We start from the raw sequence: 18,662 nt of genomic DNA on the forward strand, positions 1-18,662 counted from the left end.
CGGCCTCTGTGTAAGATCATCCTGCGGTGCTGCCGGAGCATGTCATATGTACATCCTCGGGGTGGAACCATCGGTGCTCTCTGGCAAGATGGGCTATCTCTGTGCTCATGGTCCTGCGCCTCGTCCTGCTCCTCATGAATAACCAGGTCTCTGGCAGGGATGCGACGGTGCTCTCTGAGGAATCTCTCTCTGTATCTGGTGATCTCCCTGATGAACAACGCTAAGCAATACTGATCCTCATACTCCATAATCCGAGAGAGAGGTCCAAATCCGTGCCCAAATAAACAGTGAAATTTGCCACGGATCTCATAATATAAAGGGCATCTGCAAACAAAGTGCTCCTCAGTCTCCACCTCCCCCATAGTGCAACAAGGGCATATCCTAGTCTCTCGCCTGGGTCTATGTCCGGTAGCTGTACGACGCATCCTGCCGGCCTCAACGTCTAATCTGTGGGAAGATACCCTGAGCTGGCCCAAGGCAATCCTGAGTGAGTGCGACATATGAACGCCGATATATCCTGGGGATATGATGAAGCCATCCTCTGAAATCCTGAGAAAATGGTCACGATATGTGGCCATCTTCGTAGGAAGCTCCGTGGGATGAACCCAAGTGCGAAACGTGTATAGCTGCAACAAATCTGCCCTGATAACCTGACTGAGCTCATGTCGAGTGAGAGGGAGGCGAGTGAGAGAGAGAGAGAGAGAGAAAGAAAGAAAGAAATTTTATTAAAGGTCCACGGAAGGCCATACATGGCCTATGTAGAGAGAGAGAGAGAGAGAGAGAGAGAGAGAGAGAGAGAGAAGGGGGGTGGGGCACCTGGAGAAAGAGAATGCATGTGTGTCTCAATCAATCATGTTCTTGCAGAGGTCATCAGAAGACGTTCTAGCGGATGCAAATCGTGTCCCTGTTTGGCAGATCAGTTTGAGTGCTATTTTAGTTTGCTCATATGCTTTTGCAGTATTTGTCAACCTACGGAATCCCGTTCATTCACACACATGGCTAGTGCTGATGGTAATAACATCATTTTCTTGACATAATATTTTCTGAATGTATTGCACAATTAAATAGAGAATCATATGATGCCTTGTGTTCAGATTATAAAGTAGGTAAAATCATTGAAACTAACCAGTGTGTATGCGTTGATAAGCCTGGTTGTGCTTTTACTGGTAATGGTTTCAGGGTATGGTTGTGGTTTCATTTGCCATATTTTCTGGATTTGGATTGACATCAGCTCTTGGAATCAAACTCTCCCCATTGGCAGGATCAGTTGTACCATTTCTTGCACTTGGTTTTGGTAAGTTCTTCAACAAATCATGCTTTCTCTCTCTAAATATATGCAAAATAGTGAACAACTTGTTGAATTAAGGCTTCAAGGGAGCCAAAGAGGGAAGCAGTGGGACCTGTGGGTCCTTGAAGGAATGAAACTTTGAGCAAAATCTGATAAATCGGTGGAAGTTTAGAGGCTCGACTCAATACTAATGGCAACGAAAGTGTTTGCTCGGAAAGAAAGGATTTAGCGGGCAGAGTGTGAGGAGAATCAGGGTGGCAAATGCAAAGAACCAGGGGCACCAGATTAGCCTCAACCTGATCTAAACAGGATGTATTGAATGGTATTGTGATCGATGAATTGCATAGTTAGTATGGTCTAGTTGAAAAAATGAAGATTTGGGAGGAGTTGGATTCGCAGAAAGTTGACAAAGTCCTCCAGACATAGATGAAGGATATCATGCAGTTCACTCAAAGAAGAATTGGCAGGATGCTGAGAGAAGGTGACACGTGATAAAATCTGAAAAAAAAATTTGGTTGTGGGCTTCCCCTGCTGGTGCTGAAGTTGCACACTAGCAAGGGCACATCTAAATTTTATCTCAGAATATATTATACAGAACCACCAAGTCAAAAAACAAATATTCAGCTGCTGCTCCTCCCCGCTCCCTTGCTGCCCCCTCTCCCTCAGCCCCTCCCTCTCCCTCTCCCCCGCCCTCAGCTGCTCCCCCTCCCCCTCCCTCAGCCCCTCGCTCCCTCCTCTCCCTCTCAGCCCGCCCCCTCCCTGCCTCTCCTTCTGCTCCCTCTCCTCTCCCTCTCAGCCTGCGCCCTCCCTCCCTCTCAGTCCACCCCCTCCCCTTCAGCCACTCCCTTCTACCCTCTCCCTACCTCGCCTTCTACCCCCCGCTCCCTTCCTCGCCTCTTACCCCCGCTCCCTCCTCTCCTTCTACCCGGCCCCCTCCCCGCTCCCTACCCCCGCCTTCTACCCCGCTCCCTACCTCCCCTCTTCCCCGCCCTCTACCTCGCCTTATACCCCTCTCCCTTCCCTCCGCCTCTACCCTGCCCCCTACTCCGCCTTCTCCCCGCTCCCTTCCCTATGCCTCACCCCCTCCCTCTTCCCCGCTGCCTTTCCCCCCCGCCTCTCCTTGCTCTCCTCTTCCCCCTTCTCTTCTACCCCGCTCCCTAACCTCCGCCTCAGCCCTCTTCTCTCCAAAGCTTTCTCCTCTCCTTCTTGTCAAACCCTTCCTATCTCCCCCCTCTTTCCTTCTCCTGCAACAATTTTTGGAGCGGACGGAGCCTCAAAAGTGTTCGAATTGGCCTCCTCACCTCGATTGGCGGTGGATATTCCGTCAGCCAATCCTACTCCACCTCCACAGGCCGCGAAAACTATTACTTTTTTTGAAGACGAGTTGCAGCAGCTCAATAAGGATGTAGAGATTGAATGCTCTACCACGTTACTCGCACGCATCTTCGGGTCTCACCCTTCTAGATCCTAAGCCAAAGAGTGGATGCTTGCGGCTCTCCCCCCAGACCTCACTCCACGACTTTTAGATGTTCGTCTTCTGGAATGAGGCTTTTTCCAAGTTATTTTTGACACTCCAGAGACTGCGAGCACCGTGCTCAAAGTTGAGTTTTTACACCTAGACATAGGAAGATAGAGTTAGGGTCCTTCGTAAGTTTCCCAACCTCATGATGAACCATGTTATGATCCAGTGGCGCCTTGATGGTTCCTTTTTTCGCTAGAGGGTAGAGATTGCAGGCAGGCAGGACCATGGGATAGGGATTGTCCCAGGAAGAAGAAAAGGCCCAAGAAGCCCTCTGGTACAGCCACCGTCCCATGGCCTCGACAGGGGGTGGTAAAGGTCCACCACTTGCTCCTCGGCTTCGACAGGGGGTTGGTACAGGTCCAGCACCTAATCCTCGACCTCGATAGGGTGGTCCTTGTGGTGGTACAGCTCCTACTCGCTAGAGTGCTCCTCATCGACTGAGTACTCCTTTGGTACTGCCACCTTTTACCTCCGGTGCCTCATGACCTGCAAGAGCACCTGCCTCATACTAGTGGGTTTCAGTTCGTGTGCAGATTCCACCTTCAGTTCATGAGGATACACTAGTGGACTTTGTTTCACCTCGGCTATCCCTCCAGTTTCACCTCACACAGTTCGAGACGCTTCAGCTTCGACCTCCTCCTAGATTGCAGCTTCTCCCCTGGAACCAGCGGTGCCAGACACTCTCCCCGAGGTAGTAGAGGTCTCTGCGGCCATGCAGACACAGGATTGTCTAGAGCAGTCCTCAGTTCCTCCCTTGGATAGGGAGAAGGGGATGGTTTACACTATTGATCCTCTTCTCTCAGAAGGGATCCTTCGCACTCGGTGTCTGGCTTGATTCACAGGAACTCATTTTCAGCTCTCGCAGATGCTTCACATTTCCCAAAGGAGTTGTTTGTGCCCTCTACTTTGGGTGAGCCAGTGATTGGGTTTCCTATTGATAGGGCGTCAGGTGGCAGGGTTCTTTCCCCTGTTGATTTTCCACCACTTGGTTCCATTCCTCGCTCCTCGAGCAGGAGGTCTTCCCCTGTTGAGGGGTTTGTTTCCGCCACTAGGCCGGGTAAGGTGTTCCACTCTACATCCTCCCGTCGATAAGGATTGCTAGCTAGAACATACAGGGCCTAGGTGGTGTCCCACATTGCCACCACAGACAGCTGATCGGGGATCATCAGCTTCATCCATTGTTACTGGGGGTTCCATTGATATCTTATTTATTCAGCAACAGAAACTGGGTGTTACTGGGGGTTCCATTGATATCTTATTTATTCAGCAACAGAAACTGTATTCTAGAGATTGTGCCAAGTCAGACAAGTTGCTTTCAGGTCATTCTTTTTGGTCGCCTGCCTTGGGCACTAGGGAAGGCACTTCTATTTCAGTTTCACAGTCGGTTCTTCCCTTAGTTGTTGGACACGGAGTCATTATCCCATCTAGGGCTCAGTGGATTATTCTCCTCATTGGAGGACGTAAGGTTGGTTTCCTTAACCTATATGCCTCCAACATTAGAGGGGAACGTGTCATTATGTGGAAGGATTTACTCTCCTGGGCCCCCATTGCGGATTAATGGGTGATTGGAGGTGACTTTAACATGGTTGAGTTACCGTCATTGGGAGGCATTTGATATCATTGATGATTTGCAGAGGTGCTTTTGGAAGAGACTCTGGAAATCCCACAGAAATAGAAAGATCACTCTTTTCTTTTGGCTTTCTATCCATGGTGGGATTGCAGTGAACCTTTGGAGATCCAAGTTCGGAGCCGACCCTACTTGCCCTCGTTGCCTCTTTGCTTTGGAGACGATTCATTATTGCTTATGGGATTGCAGATAGGTGAGGATGATTTGGATGGGGGTAGCCAGGATTTTCAGTCACTTTGTCCACTCCCCATTCTTTATGACATGGGGCTCAGTGGCTTGGCTTTCTCTTACAGGGCCTTAGGTATTCTATGAGAGACTTGATTCCTCTTGTGCCATTTTGATTCGCCATCATCAGGTTGAGTCCTGTTCTTTGGATGTGATACCACACCTTCCTTTTGTAGCTGTACATGCCTCTGTGGATACCTCTTGAGAGATTCTAGCAAGCATAGCAGCCTGGCAAATCTAGAGAGCCAGATGCACAGAGGCATTGGAGGGAACTCAGGTTCATCCCTCGCACACATTGGCTAGTATCTGGATAGACACCATACATACCTTGATGGCCGTATGGATGAGTATGCAGGGAGATATGTATGGATAGAAACCATACATACCTCGATGGCCGTATGGCCGTATGGAGACTCGACTCCTACAGGATTGAGGTGGCACTTTCAGCCTCAGCCTTGGTTGTTTTCCACCTCATGTTGAGGGGGTTTATTTATCCTCATGATTTCATGATGTATTCCGCTTTGAGCTTGCTCTTGCGGGTTTTCTCTCTTACTTAGTAGAAGCTCTTTCTTGAAAAAATTAATATATATATATATATATATATATATATATATATAAATATATAAATAAATAAATAAATATATATATATATATAATTTAAAACATTATGACGTTGGATGAACAAAATGATAGAGCAGCAATGGCCTTTATAGCTACCTATATCCACCTCACCATACCCAGAACTACACAAGAAGTATCAACACAAGATCTTTATACACACAGCATGCCACTCTTGCTCTTGCAATCATTAGGCATCTCCCTCTTCATAGAATTCAATATGCATTATGCTTTCAGGGATATCTTGGGGAATAGCTACTCCTTCCCATTCTTCATCATCTAACTTCAGTATAACTGACCAATAAGATTCATGTTCCACTAACAATACTATTTCTGCATTAAAGCCTTCATATGAGAAACTCTCTACCTCTGGACCAAACTAAATTGACAAATACATTTCAACATATTGACCCTTCTTAGAATTTGAAGCTCAAGATCTCCGAAGGATCAGTAGCTGTGTGGGCTTCTGATGACATTTCTCGCTTGGTTTATCCTCTGTAGACGTGTTTTGGTCCATTGGCAAAACAAGATAGCTTTAATAGCTCGAATAGAGTAGTCTGACACAAGGGAACATATTGAGAATGAAGAGATTCGTGCAAATACTGTTGAGGCAATTGGCGCACCCTCTTTTGCTAAGCAACAAGAGAGCTCCAGCATATTACTATCTTCTTGACTACAACCTTCTCGATCCTCCCTCTCCTTGAGGAGGGAAATCCCCCCTCGAGCCTCCCTGAGTACAACCTCCTCGATCCTCCCTCTCCTTGAGGAGGGAAATCCCCCCTCGAGCCAGGGATACAACCTCCTCGATCCTCCCTCTCCTTGAGGAGGAAAATCCCCCCTCGAGCCTCCCTGGAGGATTCAAGGTTGTCTTGGAGCAACCATCGTGTTGGTTCTTGGAGTTTGAATGTTTTTACACCGGCACCCAAAGCATATGTCCAACACAGAAAAACATCAAACATTTACATGTAAGTCATCATTCCCAACATGTAAGCTTTAATCAGCCATCAAGACACAAAAAAAAAACAGACATAAGGATCCCTAGATAATAAACAAGTGCCCAACATAGAAGCCTCAGGTCTTCAGTTTGCCATCATCTTTGCACCTGTAGTTTGTCTCCATATACTCATCAAATGCATTTCAACACTCTCAGCCAAGTCATTTATGGTCAACCAAGCACTCTATTTCTGCCTGGAAAGTATCTCAACATAAGTGAGCATTCTCCAGTGATCAAAAGGAATGAACAGCCACCTGATTGGTTCAGTAAATTCAGCCAACAAACTGTCAGCTTCTTCCTTAGGTTCTTCTTCTTTCCTTTCCAGACAGGCTCCAAATGTAAGCTTTGCTGCAGCAGACTGTCCAGCTTCAGAATCTTGCTTTTCCTGTTCAATGGCACTTCCTACCCAGAAAAGACACCTCTTCTGCCAACTCCATACCAAAATCTCCAAAACAGTTCTGATTTTTGCTATTTCCAGCAAGTTTATAGGAACCCAACACCTCTACAGACTCCCACAAACATAAACACAGCATCAGCCCTCAATCTACTGATACCATGTACTGGGCCACTTTTCTGGCAAAAAAACAGCTCCGAACCTCTGTATATGACTTCGCCTATTTCAAGACAGTAAAACTAGCTCGCCAATGCTCAAAATTGGAACAGTCCATCCTCTATGCCATGCCAGATCTTCAAATTTCTGACCAGACAACTCTATGGCGCATTCTCTCTACTTCCCACACTGAAAGCAGTCAAAATTCAGCTCCAAACAACACCTCGAAACAGGTTGCCTATCTTAGAACAGCTCCTCCAGCTTGCCAACGGCACAATATGCCAGTAGAGCCTCTCCTGACAACAAACTGCAGCCCAAAAACAGGTCACCTACCTCTATAGCACCTCCTGGCATGCAATTTTCAGGTCTTCAACAGGTCGCCCTACCCTGGAGCACACCTAGACACTGGCTCTTGCCTTCTGAGGTCCTGGCTCTGTGGGATCACCTCCTGGCACAGTTCTCCTGCTGTTGGAATATCTGAGCTGCTCTCAAGTCTCTTTTGGCTTGTTTGTTTGGGTTTCTACAGTTCTTTCTCATTGAGAACACCACCTTTGAGCGTTCCAATTTTACTATGTTACTAGTAACTTACTATTGCTTGTGCCACTTCAGAATTTTTGGATCAGTGGCATATGCATTAGTGCCAGATCAACACAGATTCAAGCTTGATGATAAGGGAATCAAATGCATATTTGGGGTTATAGTACTGAAAGCAAGGGCTATAGGCTTTACAATCCTAAAACACGGAAAATTATCATAAGCAAAGATGTTGCTTTCAATGAAAATAATTGCTTTATGCCTAAGGATTTACATATGCCCATTGAGGACACTACACCTTTGGATATTGTTCATTTTAAGTCAGAAGATATGCCATCACATGTGTCAAACACACCAAGTTCTTCCTCCACTACATTTGGAGAAATTCCCCATATTGATGAAGGTAGCACTTCTGAAATTTCAGTTCAGAAATCAGTCAATGAAAATCAACCTATTGTCTATGAAAGGAGGAGGGTAAAATTTGCAGATCAATCTCAGCCTGCTGCAGCTAGTCAGCCCCTTCCTAGATGGGCTCGGGCTACCATTCAGGATGCACAAAATCAGCTTGTGTTGGGGAGAACAAGGTCTAGTACAAGGCAAGCACAAAATCAGGTCAATTATGCCTTGATGAGCACAGTTATGGAAGCTGAAATTGAACCTCAGTGTTTTGAGGATGCTCAGGGACACCCATTATGGGAAGATGCTATGAAATCTGAAATTCAGTCCATTGAAAAGAATGCCACTTGGGAATTGGTCGATCTCCCTGTTGGGAAGAATGTAGTTGGCACCAAGTGGATTTATAAGTTGAAATATCATTCTGATGGCACAGTTGAGAAACATAAGGCCCGTTTAGTTGCCAAGGGGTATAGTCAGGAGGAAGGAATTTACTATGATTTTGCTCCTGTAGCCAAGATGACAACCATTCGGACTGTCATTTCTCTTGCTGCAAGTTACGGTTGGCCTGTTTATCAGATGGATGTGAAGACGGCCTTCTTGAATAGAGACCTAAAGGAAGAGGTCTATGTGCAGCAGCCCCAAGGTTTTGTGGTTAAGGGATAGGAACAAAAGGTATGCAAGCTTCGCAAAGCTTTATATGGGCTGAAACTAGCACCTCGGGCTTGGTACCATAAAATCCATCAGTTCTTGTTATCACAGGGCTTTGTTAGCACTCATACTGAGCCAAATCTCTATGTGCTTCAAGAAAAATCAGAAATCATCATTCTTATTCTTTATGTGGATGATATCATGCTTACTGGCAGTGATGAGGGAAATATTGCATCAGTAAAATCAGCTTTGTCTCGGTCATTTGATATGACAGTCTTGGGTTTACTGCACTATTGTTTGGGCATTGAGTTTTGGCAAACTCAAGATGGTATTTTCATGTCCCAAACTAAGTATGCCAGGAGTATATTACAAAGATTTCACATGGAGAATAGTAAGCCTATAGCTACACCTCTTGAGAAGGGTCTCAAACTGTCTAAGTATGATAAGGCTAAAAAGTTTGATGGCACTTTCTACAGACAGTTGGTGGGGAGTCTTATCTATTTGTGTTCCACAAGGCCTGATATTGCTTATGCTGCAGGAGTATAGAGTCAGTTTATGCATTGTCCCACTATCACTCATTGGAATGCCACCAAGCATGTTCTCAGATATGTGCATGGCACTATTACTCTTGGGATGCATTATACCAATGCTTGTGATCTTGATCTATGTGGCTTCACAGATTCTGATTGGTTAGGGGACACTGATGATAGAAAATCCATTTCTGGCTACTGTTTCTCTTTGGGTTCCGCGTGCATATCTTGGTTAAGTAAGAAACAGGCCAGGGTCTCTCTTTCTTCTAGTGAAGTGGAGTATAAGGCAGCAAATGCAGCTACTACAGAATGCATATGGCTAAGGAAGCTACTTTATGACTTGCATCATTCACAAGATGATCAGGCCACCTCTATCTAGTGTGACAGTCAGAGTTGCATAAAGATTGGTAACAATCATGTTTTTCATGCTCGCATGAAACATGTGGAAAATCACTATCGCTTTACAGGGGATTGTATAGCAGATGGCATCATTAGCCTCATCTATTGTCCATCTGAGACAATGTAGCAGATATCTTCACTAAGAGCCTGTCAGCAGAAGTGTTTGTACGTCATTGAACAAGCTTGGGAATCAGACACATTACAACAATGTCAAGGGGGGTTGTAAAATCACATTGTTTTTCTTGTAATACTCCCATAGGTTGCTATATCCTGTTGGATGAATTTGTGCAACCATGGTACTTTAGGTACCCTAGGTACTTCTGAGGAGTTCCCACAGTACTTCAGCCATACCATTGAAGGGGGATTTGATAGAACATACAATGGTATGGTATTGTAGGCTAGACTTGGTCTAAGTTATTCTAGTCTAGGGTTTTCACTTTATACTTGGGTTTCATATATATCCCAAGTCTTGTACTTCTATTGTTGAACTATTCAGTGGAGCTTTGTGTGTGGACTACACTCTCGTGTTCTTTATCCACTTCGTGTCTCCCCACAGTTCCAACACTTACACACCATAGCATAATCCACTTTCTGAGAGGAAGAATCGTACTCTCATGGAGGTGACGAGATGCATGCTGAAATTCAAGAGTCTCAAAGGCTTTTTGGGGAGGAGTAGTTGTGACAGCCACTTACATTCAAAACAGATGCCTTACCAAAGCTTTGGTTAATGTGACTCCATTTGAGGCTTTGTATGGCATTAAGCCAAAGGGTAGTCATTTCATAGTTTTTGGCTCAGTGGCATATGCTTTGGTTCCAGATGCACATCAGACAAAGCTTGATGACAAGGGTGTGAAATGCATTTTCATGGGGTATAGCATTGAAAGCAGGGGATTTAGTCTTTATAATCCCACTACCAGGAAGGTAATAATCAGCAAAGATGTTCTCTTTGCTGAGAATGAGTGCATGCAGCCTGCTAGTGTAGACTTGCCACCATACGATGACACCCCTTTGGACATCATCCAGTTTGAGGATGATGAGATGGAGTCTCTTGATGCTTCCCCTTCTACTTCTCATAGGTCAGATCGCTTGCCACATGTCGAGATGGCTCTCCCTCAAATATTTCAGAGTTGCAGCAAATTATTGAGAATAGGCAGCCTCATGTTTGGAGGCATTATCAACGTCGTGAGGCCACTAAGATGTTGATGCAGCCCCGAGTGGTACAACAAAGAAATCTATTCCACGTTGGGCAAGGTTGACCATTCAAGATGCTAAGGAGGATCAGCGTACTTTGGGGAAAACCAGGGCCAGCACTCAGACAAATCAGAAAAAGGTCAATTTTGCTTTGATGACCTCAGTGATGGAAGCTGAAAATGAGCCTCAAAGCTTCAAGGATGCTCAGCATAATCTGGCATGGCAGAAATCTATGGAAGCTGAGATTAAATCCATTGAGAAGAATGCCACATGGGACCTTGGTTGATGCGCCCATTGGCAAAAATGTGGTTGGCAAGAAATGGATTTATAAGGTGAAATACCATTTAGATGGCATAGTTGAGAAATACAAAGCCCGTTTGGTTGCCAAGAGGTACGCACAAGAGGAGGCGATAGATTATGAGGAGACTTTTGCTCCAGTGGCCAAGATGACCACCATTCATTCAATGATCTCTCTTGCTTAATTTTATGATTGGTCAGTGTACTAGATGGATGTCAAGACTGCTTTCCTCAGTGGAGATCTTAAAGAGAAGGTCTATATACATCAGCCCCAAGGTTTTGAGGTGAAGGGACAAGAGCACAAGGTATGCAAGCTCAGGAAGGCTCTATATGGGCTAAAGCAAGCACCTCGTGCGTGGTATCAGAAGATACATCAGTTTTTGATGTCCTAGGGCTTTGTAAACACTCATACAGAGCCAAATCTGTATGTTCTGCAAATCAGAATTGGTCATGTTGGTACTATATGTGGATGACATCATACTCACTGGCAGTGATTTGCAGCAAATTACAGCAATGCAGTCTGCTTTATGTCACAACTTTGACATGACAGATTTGGGCCTATTGCATTATTGTCTTGGCATTGAGTTTTGGCAGAGCCATGATGGGATTTCTATGTCACAGACAAAGTATTCGAAGGGGTTGTTGCAGAAATTTAAAATGGAGAACCGTAAGCCTGTGGTAGTCCATTGGAAAAGAGACTCAAGCTGAGTAAGCATGATACTGCTGGAAAGTTTGATGGCACTTTGTACAGGCAGTTGGACATATATCTATGCTCCACACGGCCTGATATTGCCTACGCCACAGGGCTTTTGAGCCAATTCATGCATTGTCCCACGATCACACATTGGAATGCAGCAAAGAGGGTTCTCAAATGTCCATGTCACTCTCTCTCTTAGCTTGCATTATGCTTCAGATTGTGATCTAGAGCTGAGTGGTTTCACCGACTCAGTTGGTAAGGGACATTGACGACAGACGGTCCTATTGCTTCTCATTGGGTTCATCCTGTATCTCATGGCTCAGTAAGAAGCAAGAGCGAGTCTCTCTTTCCTCCAGTGAAGCAGAGTACAAAGCTGCAAACTCGGCCACTACGGAGTTAATGTAGTTAAGGAAGCTTTTGCATGACTTGCATCATGTACAGGATGGTGAAGCAAACTCTATCTTCTGTGACAACCAGAGTTGCATTGCCATAGCCAACAATCATGTATTTCATGCTTGCATGAAACACATTGAAAATCATTATCATTATGTACATGATTATATTTCTGATGGCTTCACTGATCTCATCTATTGTCCATCTGAGGACGATGTGGCGGATATCTTCACCAAAGCCCTGTCAGCAGATCTTTTCTCACGACATCGACATGGCTTGGGGATCATAGACATTCTCACAATGTCAAGGGGGGTTGTGAAGTGATTCACAATGACATTGTTTTCATATACTCCCATAGGTTGCATATCCATCTGGATGCATTTGTGCAACCATGGTACTTTAGGTACTATAGGGTACACCTGAAAATCAATCAGGGGATGCTTCCCTTGTTGCAAGTGATACATGGTATATCAACAGTGGTGCTACTAAGCACATGACTCCTTGCCAGGAGTGGTTTGAGAGCATCACACCTGTTTATGGGAGACAGGGTACGTGTGCCAATGATGCTTCTCAAGACCATTCCCATTCAGCCTGATAATGGGAAAGTTAAGTATATCCGAGATGTTCCGTATGTTCCAGATTTGAGGCAAAATTTGATTTTAGTTTCGAACATTGCCCATGATCAACATATGTTGGCTGAATTTCAAGATAACCAATGCAGGATCAAGGATCCAAAGAAAGGGTATGAGGTTGTAGCAACAGGCACATATGACAGAGGCTTATACAAGCTTGATGCTTAGCCTTATGATCAGAAGTTATTGGCTGTAGCAAACACTTCCCATGCTGATTTATGGCATGCCAAGTTTGGACATGTCCACCACAGGGCATTGTCCTACTTGTACAACAATAATATGATTCAGGGAATGCCAAAATTGCAGCAACCAGCAAATGAAGTGTGTGAGGGGTGTGCACTTGGCAAATTGCATTGCTTGCCATTTACTAAACAAGGCAAGAATTGCGTCAAGGCAACCAGAGTGTTACAGATATTGCACAGTGATGTGTGAAGGGCCCTGTGGGGGGAATGAGAGCAAGAGGGAGAGAGTGAGAGAGAGAGAACTCCAAGATGTGCGGGTGTGAAGTGATGAGCCACACCACAAACTCAGTTGTGTTTTATTAGGATTAGGTTTACCCTATGACTGACAGTCATAGGTGTCCTATCTTTTAATGAAGGGTTGGCAATGTGCCTTTACCCCAACAACCTCCCACCTAAAGGCCAATGTGCCTAAAGGGGAGAAAAGAATAAAAAATTACAGCAATATACAGTTACTGTATACAAGACCATAAAATAAGAATGGTCTCATCCTAATCCCATGATGTGGCGGCAATGTGCAAACCGCTCTGTAGGCAAGCTCTTAGTGAGCAAATCTGCAGGATTATCATCAGTATGCACTTTCACAAGCTCAAGTCGCTTGTCTTCCAGTACCTCCCTGATGAAATGATATTTCACTTCTATGTGCTTGGTCTTTTGATGAAAGACCGGATTCTTTGCCAACATGATAGCACTCTGACTATCACAATGCAAAACTGGCATATCTCCTGTAATGCCCAAATCTCCCACCAGCCGAGTAAGCCATATTGCTTCCTTGCAGGCCTCAGTGGCTGCAACATATTCAGCTTCTGTGGTTGACAGTGCAACGCATTTCTGCAACCGAGACACCCATGATATAGCACCTCCTGCAAATGTGAAAATATAACCGGTAGTAGACTTCCAGTTATCTGCATTGCCTGCATAGTCTGAATCTGTAAAACCATGCACCAATGCATCTTGCCTACCATAGCATATGCACAAGTCTTTGGTACCCTTGAGATACCTCAAGACACCTTTCACTGCTTCCCAGTGCCACTTGCCTGGATTTGCCATATACCTGCTGATGACTCCCACCGCAAAAGCAATATCCGGACGAGTGGCAACCATGGCATACATCAAAGAACCAACTGCAGATGCATACGGAACCTTGGCCATTTCAGCCTTATCATAATCTGATTTGGGGCTGTCCTTACTGCTGAGTTTTAAATGTGGAGGCAACGGGGTACTAATAGACTTCCCCCCCTCCATTTTAAACCTCTGCAGTACTTTGTCAATGTACTCTTTCTGTGACAGAAACAAAAGTCCCTTGGACCTGTCACGAGTAATCCGCATGCCAAGAATATGATTTGCATCACAAAGTCTTTCATGTCAAAAGACTTATGCAGTTGTTTCTTTAAAGCACTAATCTCATGCTGAGATTTACTGGCAATAAGCATGTCATCCACATATAGAATGAGTAGCATCAAACTGCCATCCTTTGCCCGTTTGGTGTACAAGCAATGATCGGTCTCACACCTATGATACCCTTGGGACTGCATGAAGGCATCAAACTTCTTGTACCATTCTCTTGGTGCCTGCTTGAGTCCATACAAGCTCCTTTTGAGTTTACACACAAGCTGCTCTTTCCCTTTAACAGCATATCCCTCTGGCTGACTCATATAGATCTCATCATGGAGATCTCCGTGAAGAAAAGCTGTCTTCACATCCATCTGACATAAATCCATGTCGTCATGAGCAACAAGAGCTAACACTGCTCTCAAAGTAGTCATCTTGACTACAGGGGAAAAGATCTCATCAAAGTCAATGCCCTTCTCCTGCTTAAATCCCTTGGCAACCAATTTGGCCTTATACCTCGGGAAAGCATTTGAATCCACTTTGACTTTGTAAACCCACTTGCATGGCAAAACTTTTCTGCCTGCAGGTAACTGCACCAAGTCCCATGTATCATTCTGAAGTAGGGAGTCCATTTCTGACTGCATGGCTTTCTCCCACTTCTTTTTCTCCGTTCTTCCCATAGCTTCCTTGAAGCTGGAAGGCTCACCACAATCTGTCAGCATGATAAAATCAGCCACATTATTGGCTCCTGGAACAAACCTGGCAGGAGGCCGTTGTACACGGGAGCTCCTCCTAACAAAATGTTCCGGATTAGGCTGCTGTCCAGCCTGTTCTTCATGCATGACAGGTGGCTGTACCACCATATCTGGCTGTTCTACAGCCCCATCTGCTGGCATATCCAGTGGTGCATCATTGGCAAAATTATCTGGCTGATTTTCAGCCTGTATACCCTCTTGAACAAGGTGATCTGCAGCAGCCTGCTGCTGCATATAAATGGGCATTCTTTGCTGTCCAACATCATCATAAATAACCCTCCTGTATTCCACAGGTTGCACGGGTTCCTTGTGTACACTATCCTCCTTAAAGATGACATCATTGCTGCGTATAATCTTCCGTTTAACGGGATCCCATAACCTGTACCCCATTTCACCTTCGTCACCATAACCCATAAAGATGCATCTGATAGACTTTGGATCCAGTTTGGTGCGTAGTTCTTTGCGTACATGAGCAAAGCACTCGCAGCCAAATACACGTAAGTGCTTATATGAGGGTGGCTTGCCAGACCACACCTCCTCTGGCACTTTCAACTCCAAAGCCTTGTTTGGTGACCTGTTAATAATGTGAACTGCTATATTTGCACGGCTTCTGCCCAAAAGCCATGGGGTAATGCAGCATAAGACAACATACATCGAACCTTCTCCTGAATAGTTCGATTCATACGCTCACTTGCACCATTTTGAGATGCATTATGAGGGGCTGTGAGTTCCTGTTTGATGCCCTTAAGGAAAACAGTACACCAAAGAAATGCCGTACGCCAAAGGAAAGCTGTATGCCAAAGAAACCTATACGCCAAAGAAAAGATGTACGCCAAAGAAAAGTTGTATGCCAAAGAAACTTGTATGCCAAAGAAACCTGTATACTAGAAAAGTGCACAGATTGGAGCAATACACAAATAGAGTGGAATAGAATGCACGAGCCAGAGCAAAGTGCATAAGTCAGAGAGCAGTAGGCTGCACAACTGTACGGACGAGCAGCTTGTACGGAAATGTACGGATGGATAGTTGGTATAGAAATTCGTATGAAATGTACGGTAGCTGTACGGGGATGTACGGTGGCTGCCCTAGCTGTTGTACGGGCTGGAGTGGATGGAGGCATGAGCTATACGGCAATTCAAAGAGCCCAGGGAAGTGCTCCCTCGAAAATGCTCCCACGAAGGTGCTCTGAAGTCCACGAGCAGGTTGTGGTGACATGAGCAACACACGAGGACACCAGTGAACTTGCTGGGTAATAGAAATCAAGGCATGAATCGGGTATTAGTGAGAGAGGCTCTGATATGAGGTCCCTGTCCGAGCTGGTCCCTGCTGCCCCTCCGTCCTGCACCCCTCTCCCCTCCCTTCCCCCTCCTCTCCCTGCTAGCCCCTCCTCCCGGGCTTCTGCTCCCTCCCCCGCTACCCGCTCCCCTCCCTCCCTCTCCCTCTCCCCTCCCCTACCCTCCCTGCCTAGCCCCTGTTGCCTCTCCCTCCCTACCCCCGCTGCCCTTTCCACGCCTCTTCCTACCCCCCCGCTGCCCCTCCCTCCTTACCCCCTACTCCCCCTACCCCGCTCCCCCTACCCGCCCCTCCCTCCCTACCCCGCTGCCCTTTCCTCGCCTCTCCCTACCCCCCCGCTGCCCCTCCCTCCTTACCCCGTGCTCCTCCTACCCCCCGCTCCCCCTACCCCGCCTCCCTTCCCCTCCCCCTCCCCAACCACCCGCCTCTCCCTCCCTTCCTCCGCCCCTTTCTCAGCCCCTCCCTCGGCCTCAGCACCTCCCTCCTTCCCTCCCCCGCCCCTCCTTCCCTTGATTCAGCCATTCCACCTTGATTGACGAGTGGGTTCCCATTCAGCCAATCCTCGACTGCTTCCACCGGCCGCAAGAATGGTTACCTTTTCCAAAGACGAGCTTCAGCAGCTCAAGACAAATTCAGAGCATGAGTACGCTACCTTACTCTTTGCTGGCATCCACGGTTCCCACCCTTCTAGTCTACAGGCTAGGGATTGGATGCTTTCAGCTTTACCTGGAGACCTCGCAGGGCACCTCACCGATGTTCGTCTGCTTGGACAAGGGTTCTTCCAAGTGGTCTTTGATTCTCCAGAGTCAACAGGTTCAGTACTTAGGGCTAGTCCTTTGGCATTGAGCTCTAGGAGGATCTTTTTGACACCCTTCACTTCGAAACACTGGCCTTCCTCAGGTTTACCATCGACTCTTACCGTCCATAGGAGCCACTTTTGGGTTGGTCAGAGAGACCCCCCCCCCTCCCTGACATGCCCTCTTCAGTAGCAGAGGCTATTAGATCGGATGGGGTGCCACGAGTCAAGGTCATCCTCTCTTGGCAGGACCCTTGGGCACTTCGCCAGAGATTGCCCAAGGAAGAAGAAAAGGCCCAAATGGTTTATTTCGCCTTCTCGTCCTACTTCTTCTACACGCGCTACCAGAGCTCCCCCTTCTCGCCCAGGACCTTCAGGACCAGCCCCTAGACTTGGACCCTTTTCTTCAGTGCACACAGAACGATCAGAATGTCCTCCTCCTGTCGTCCACCGTTGGGTGAGGGTTGCTGACACTCCACCACCTCTACAAGGCACTTTGGACCTTTCTCAGTTACAAGCAGGAGATATTCCTATAATTGTTTCAGGCATAGATGTGGTTGCCCCACTCCCTCCACTTGCTCATCAAGAGGGGCAATCCATTTCTTCAAGGCCTATCACTGATGTTCCTGATCAGCCTCTCAGTCTCCATGAGCAGCCCCCTCCCTCTGTTAGTCACACTTCACCTCTTAATAGAGGTAAGGGGGTTATTTTGCCTACTCCCTTTAGTGCAGGGATTCTTCGTACTCCTATGCCAGTTTCCTCTTACAGGAACTCCTTTGAAGTACTGGCAGATTTGGCAGAGTTTGAGACAGAGGAGGAGTTTGTACCGTCTACCTTGGAGAGGGCTTCCCCCTTTGCTGGAGTGGGGTTTCTTTCACCAGTTGATTTTCCTCCACTTGATAGGAGGACTCTTTCACGGGAGGGGATTTTCTCCACCACCGGGTCGGGTAGGGCCTTTCAGCCGGCCTCCTCCTCCCATCGATGAGGATCATTAGTTGGAATGTTCAGGGCCTCGGTGGTATACTTCATCGCCGCCGTAGGCAGTTGATTTGTAACCAACTCCATCCAGGTTTTTTAGGTGGCTCCATTGATATCCTTATGCTCCAAGAGCATAAGTTGGATGGTAGAGATTGTGCCAATTCAGGTAAGCTGCTTTCTGACCATACTTGTTGGTCACCTGCCTTGGGCATGAGGGGAGGCATTTGCATTTCTATCTCTTCTTTGATGCTCCCCTTGGTCATTGGACACGGAGTCATAGTCCCCTCCAGAGCACAGTGGGTTATTTTGCTGATTGGTGGGTGCAAGGTTGGCTTTCTTAACCTTTATGGACCCAACTTGAGAGGAGATCGTGTCCTCCTTTGGAAGGAGTTGCTCTCTTGGTCCCATATTGTAGACTCTTGGATTATTTGGGGCGATTTCAACATGGTTGAGATGCCTTCAGACAAAAGAGGGGGTAGGGAAGGTGGCATTCACTCCCTTGAGAGAGCAGCATGGAATGCCTTCCTTTTTCAGTTCAGTGGCAGAGATGTTTGGTTTGATGATGCTTTTCACACTCAGCCATAGTCTCTTCTGTATTCTTGGTCAAATAGGAGAGTACGGATGCCTATCCACACATGGATTGATAGATTTTATGTGGATGATTGGGCACCTGGACAGAGGTGGGACAATATGCATCAGCGCTGGGGCGTCCACTTCAGATCATTTTC

General features: G+C 46.4%; 1 protein-coding gene across 3 annotated transcripts in view; it reads left to right on the plus strand.

Annotated features, from left to right (window-relative positions):
- The window catches only part of LOC147884641 (uncharacterized), a 186,348-nt gene that overhangs the window by 79,470 nt on the left and 88,216 nt on the right, over nt 1–18,662 (plus strand). For all 3 annotated transcript variants that reach the window (XM_087397364.1, XM_087397363.1, XM_087397362.1), the window contains 2 exons: nt 865–1,011; nt 1,180–1,294. In XM_087397364.1, the coding sequence (XP_087253490.1) occupies nt 865–1,011; nt 1,180–1,294 (262 nt within the window). The remainder of the gene's footprint in view (nt 1–864; nt 1,012–1,179; nt 1,295–18,662) is intronic.

This window comes from Dipteris shenzhenensis, chromosome 26, assembly GCF_047967505.1.
Source record: "Dipteris shenzhenensis isolate YYH24624 ecotype China chromosome 26, Dip_SZ_1.0, whole genome shotgun sequence".
In the NCBI taxonomy this organism is placed as follows: domain Eukaryota; kingdom Viridiplantae; phylum Streptophyta; class Polypodiopsida; order Gleicheniales; family Dipteridaceae; genus Dipteris; species Dipteris shenzhenensis.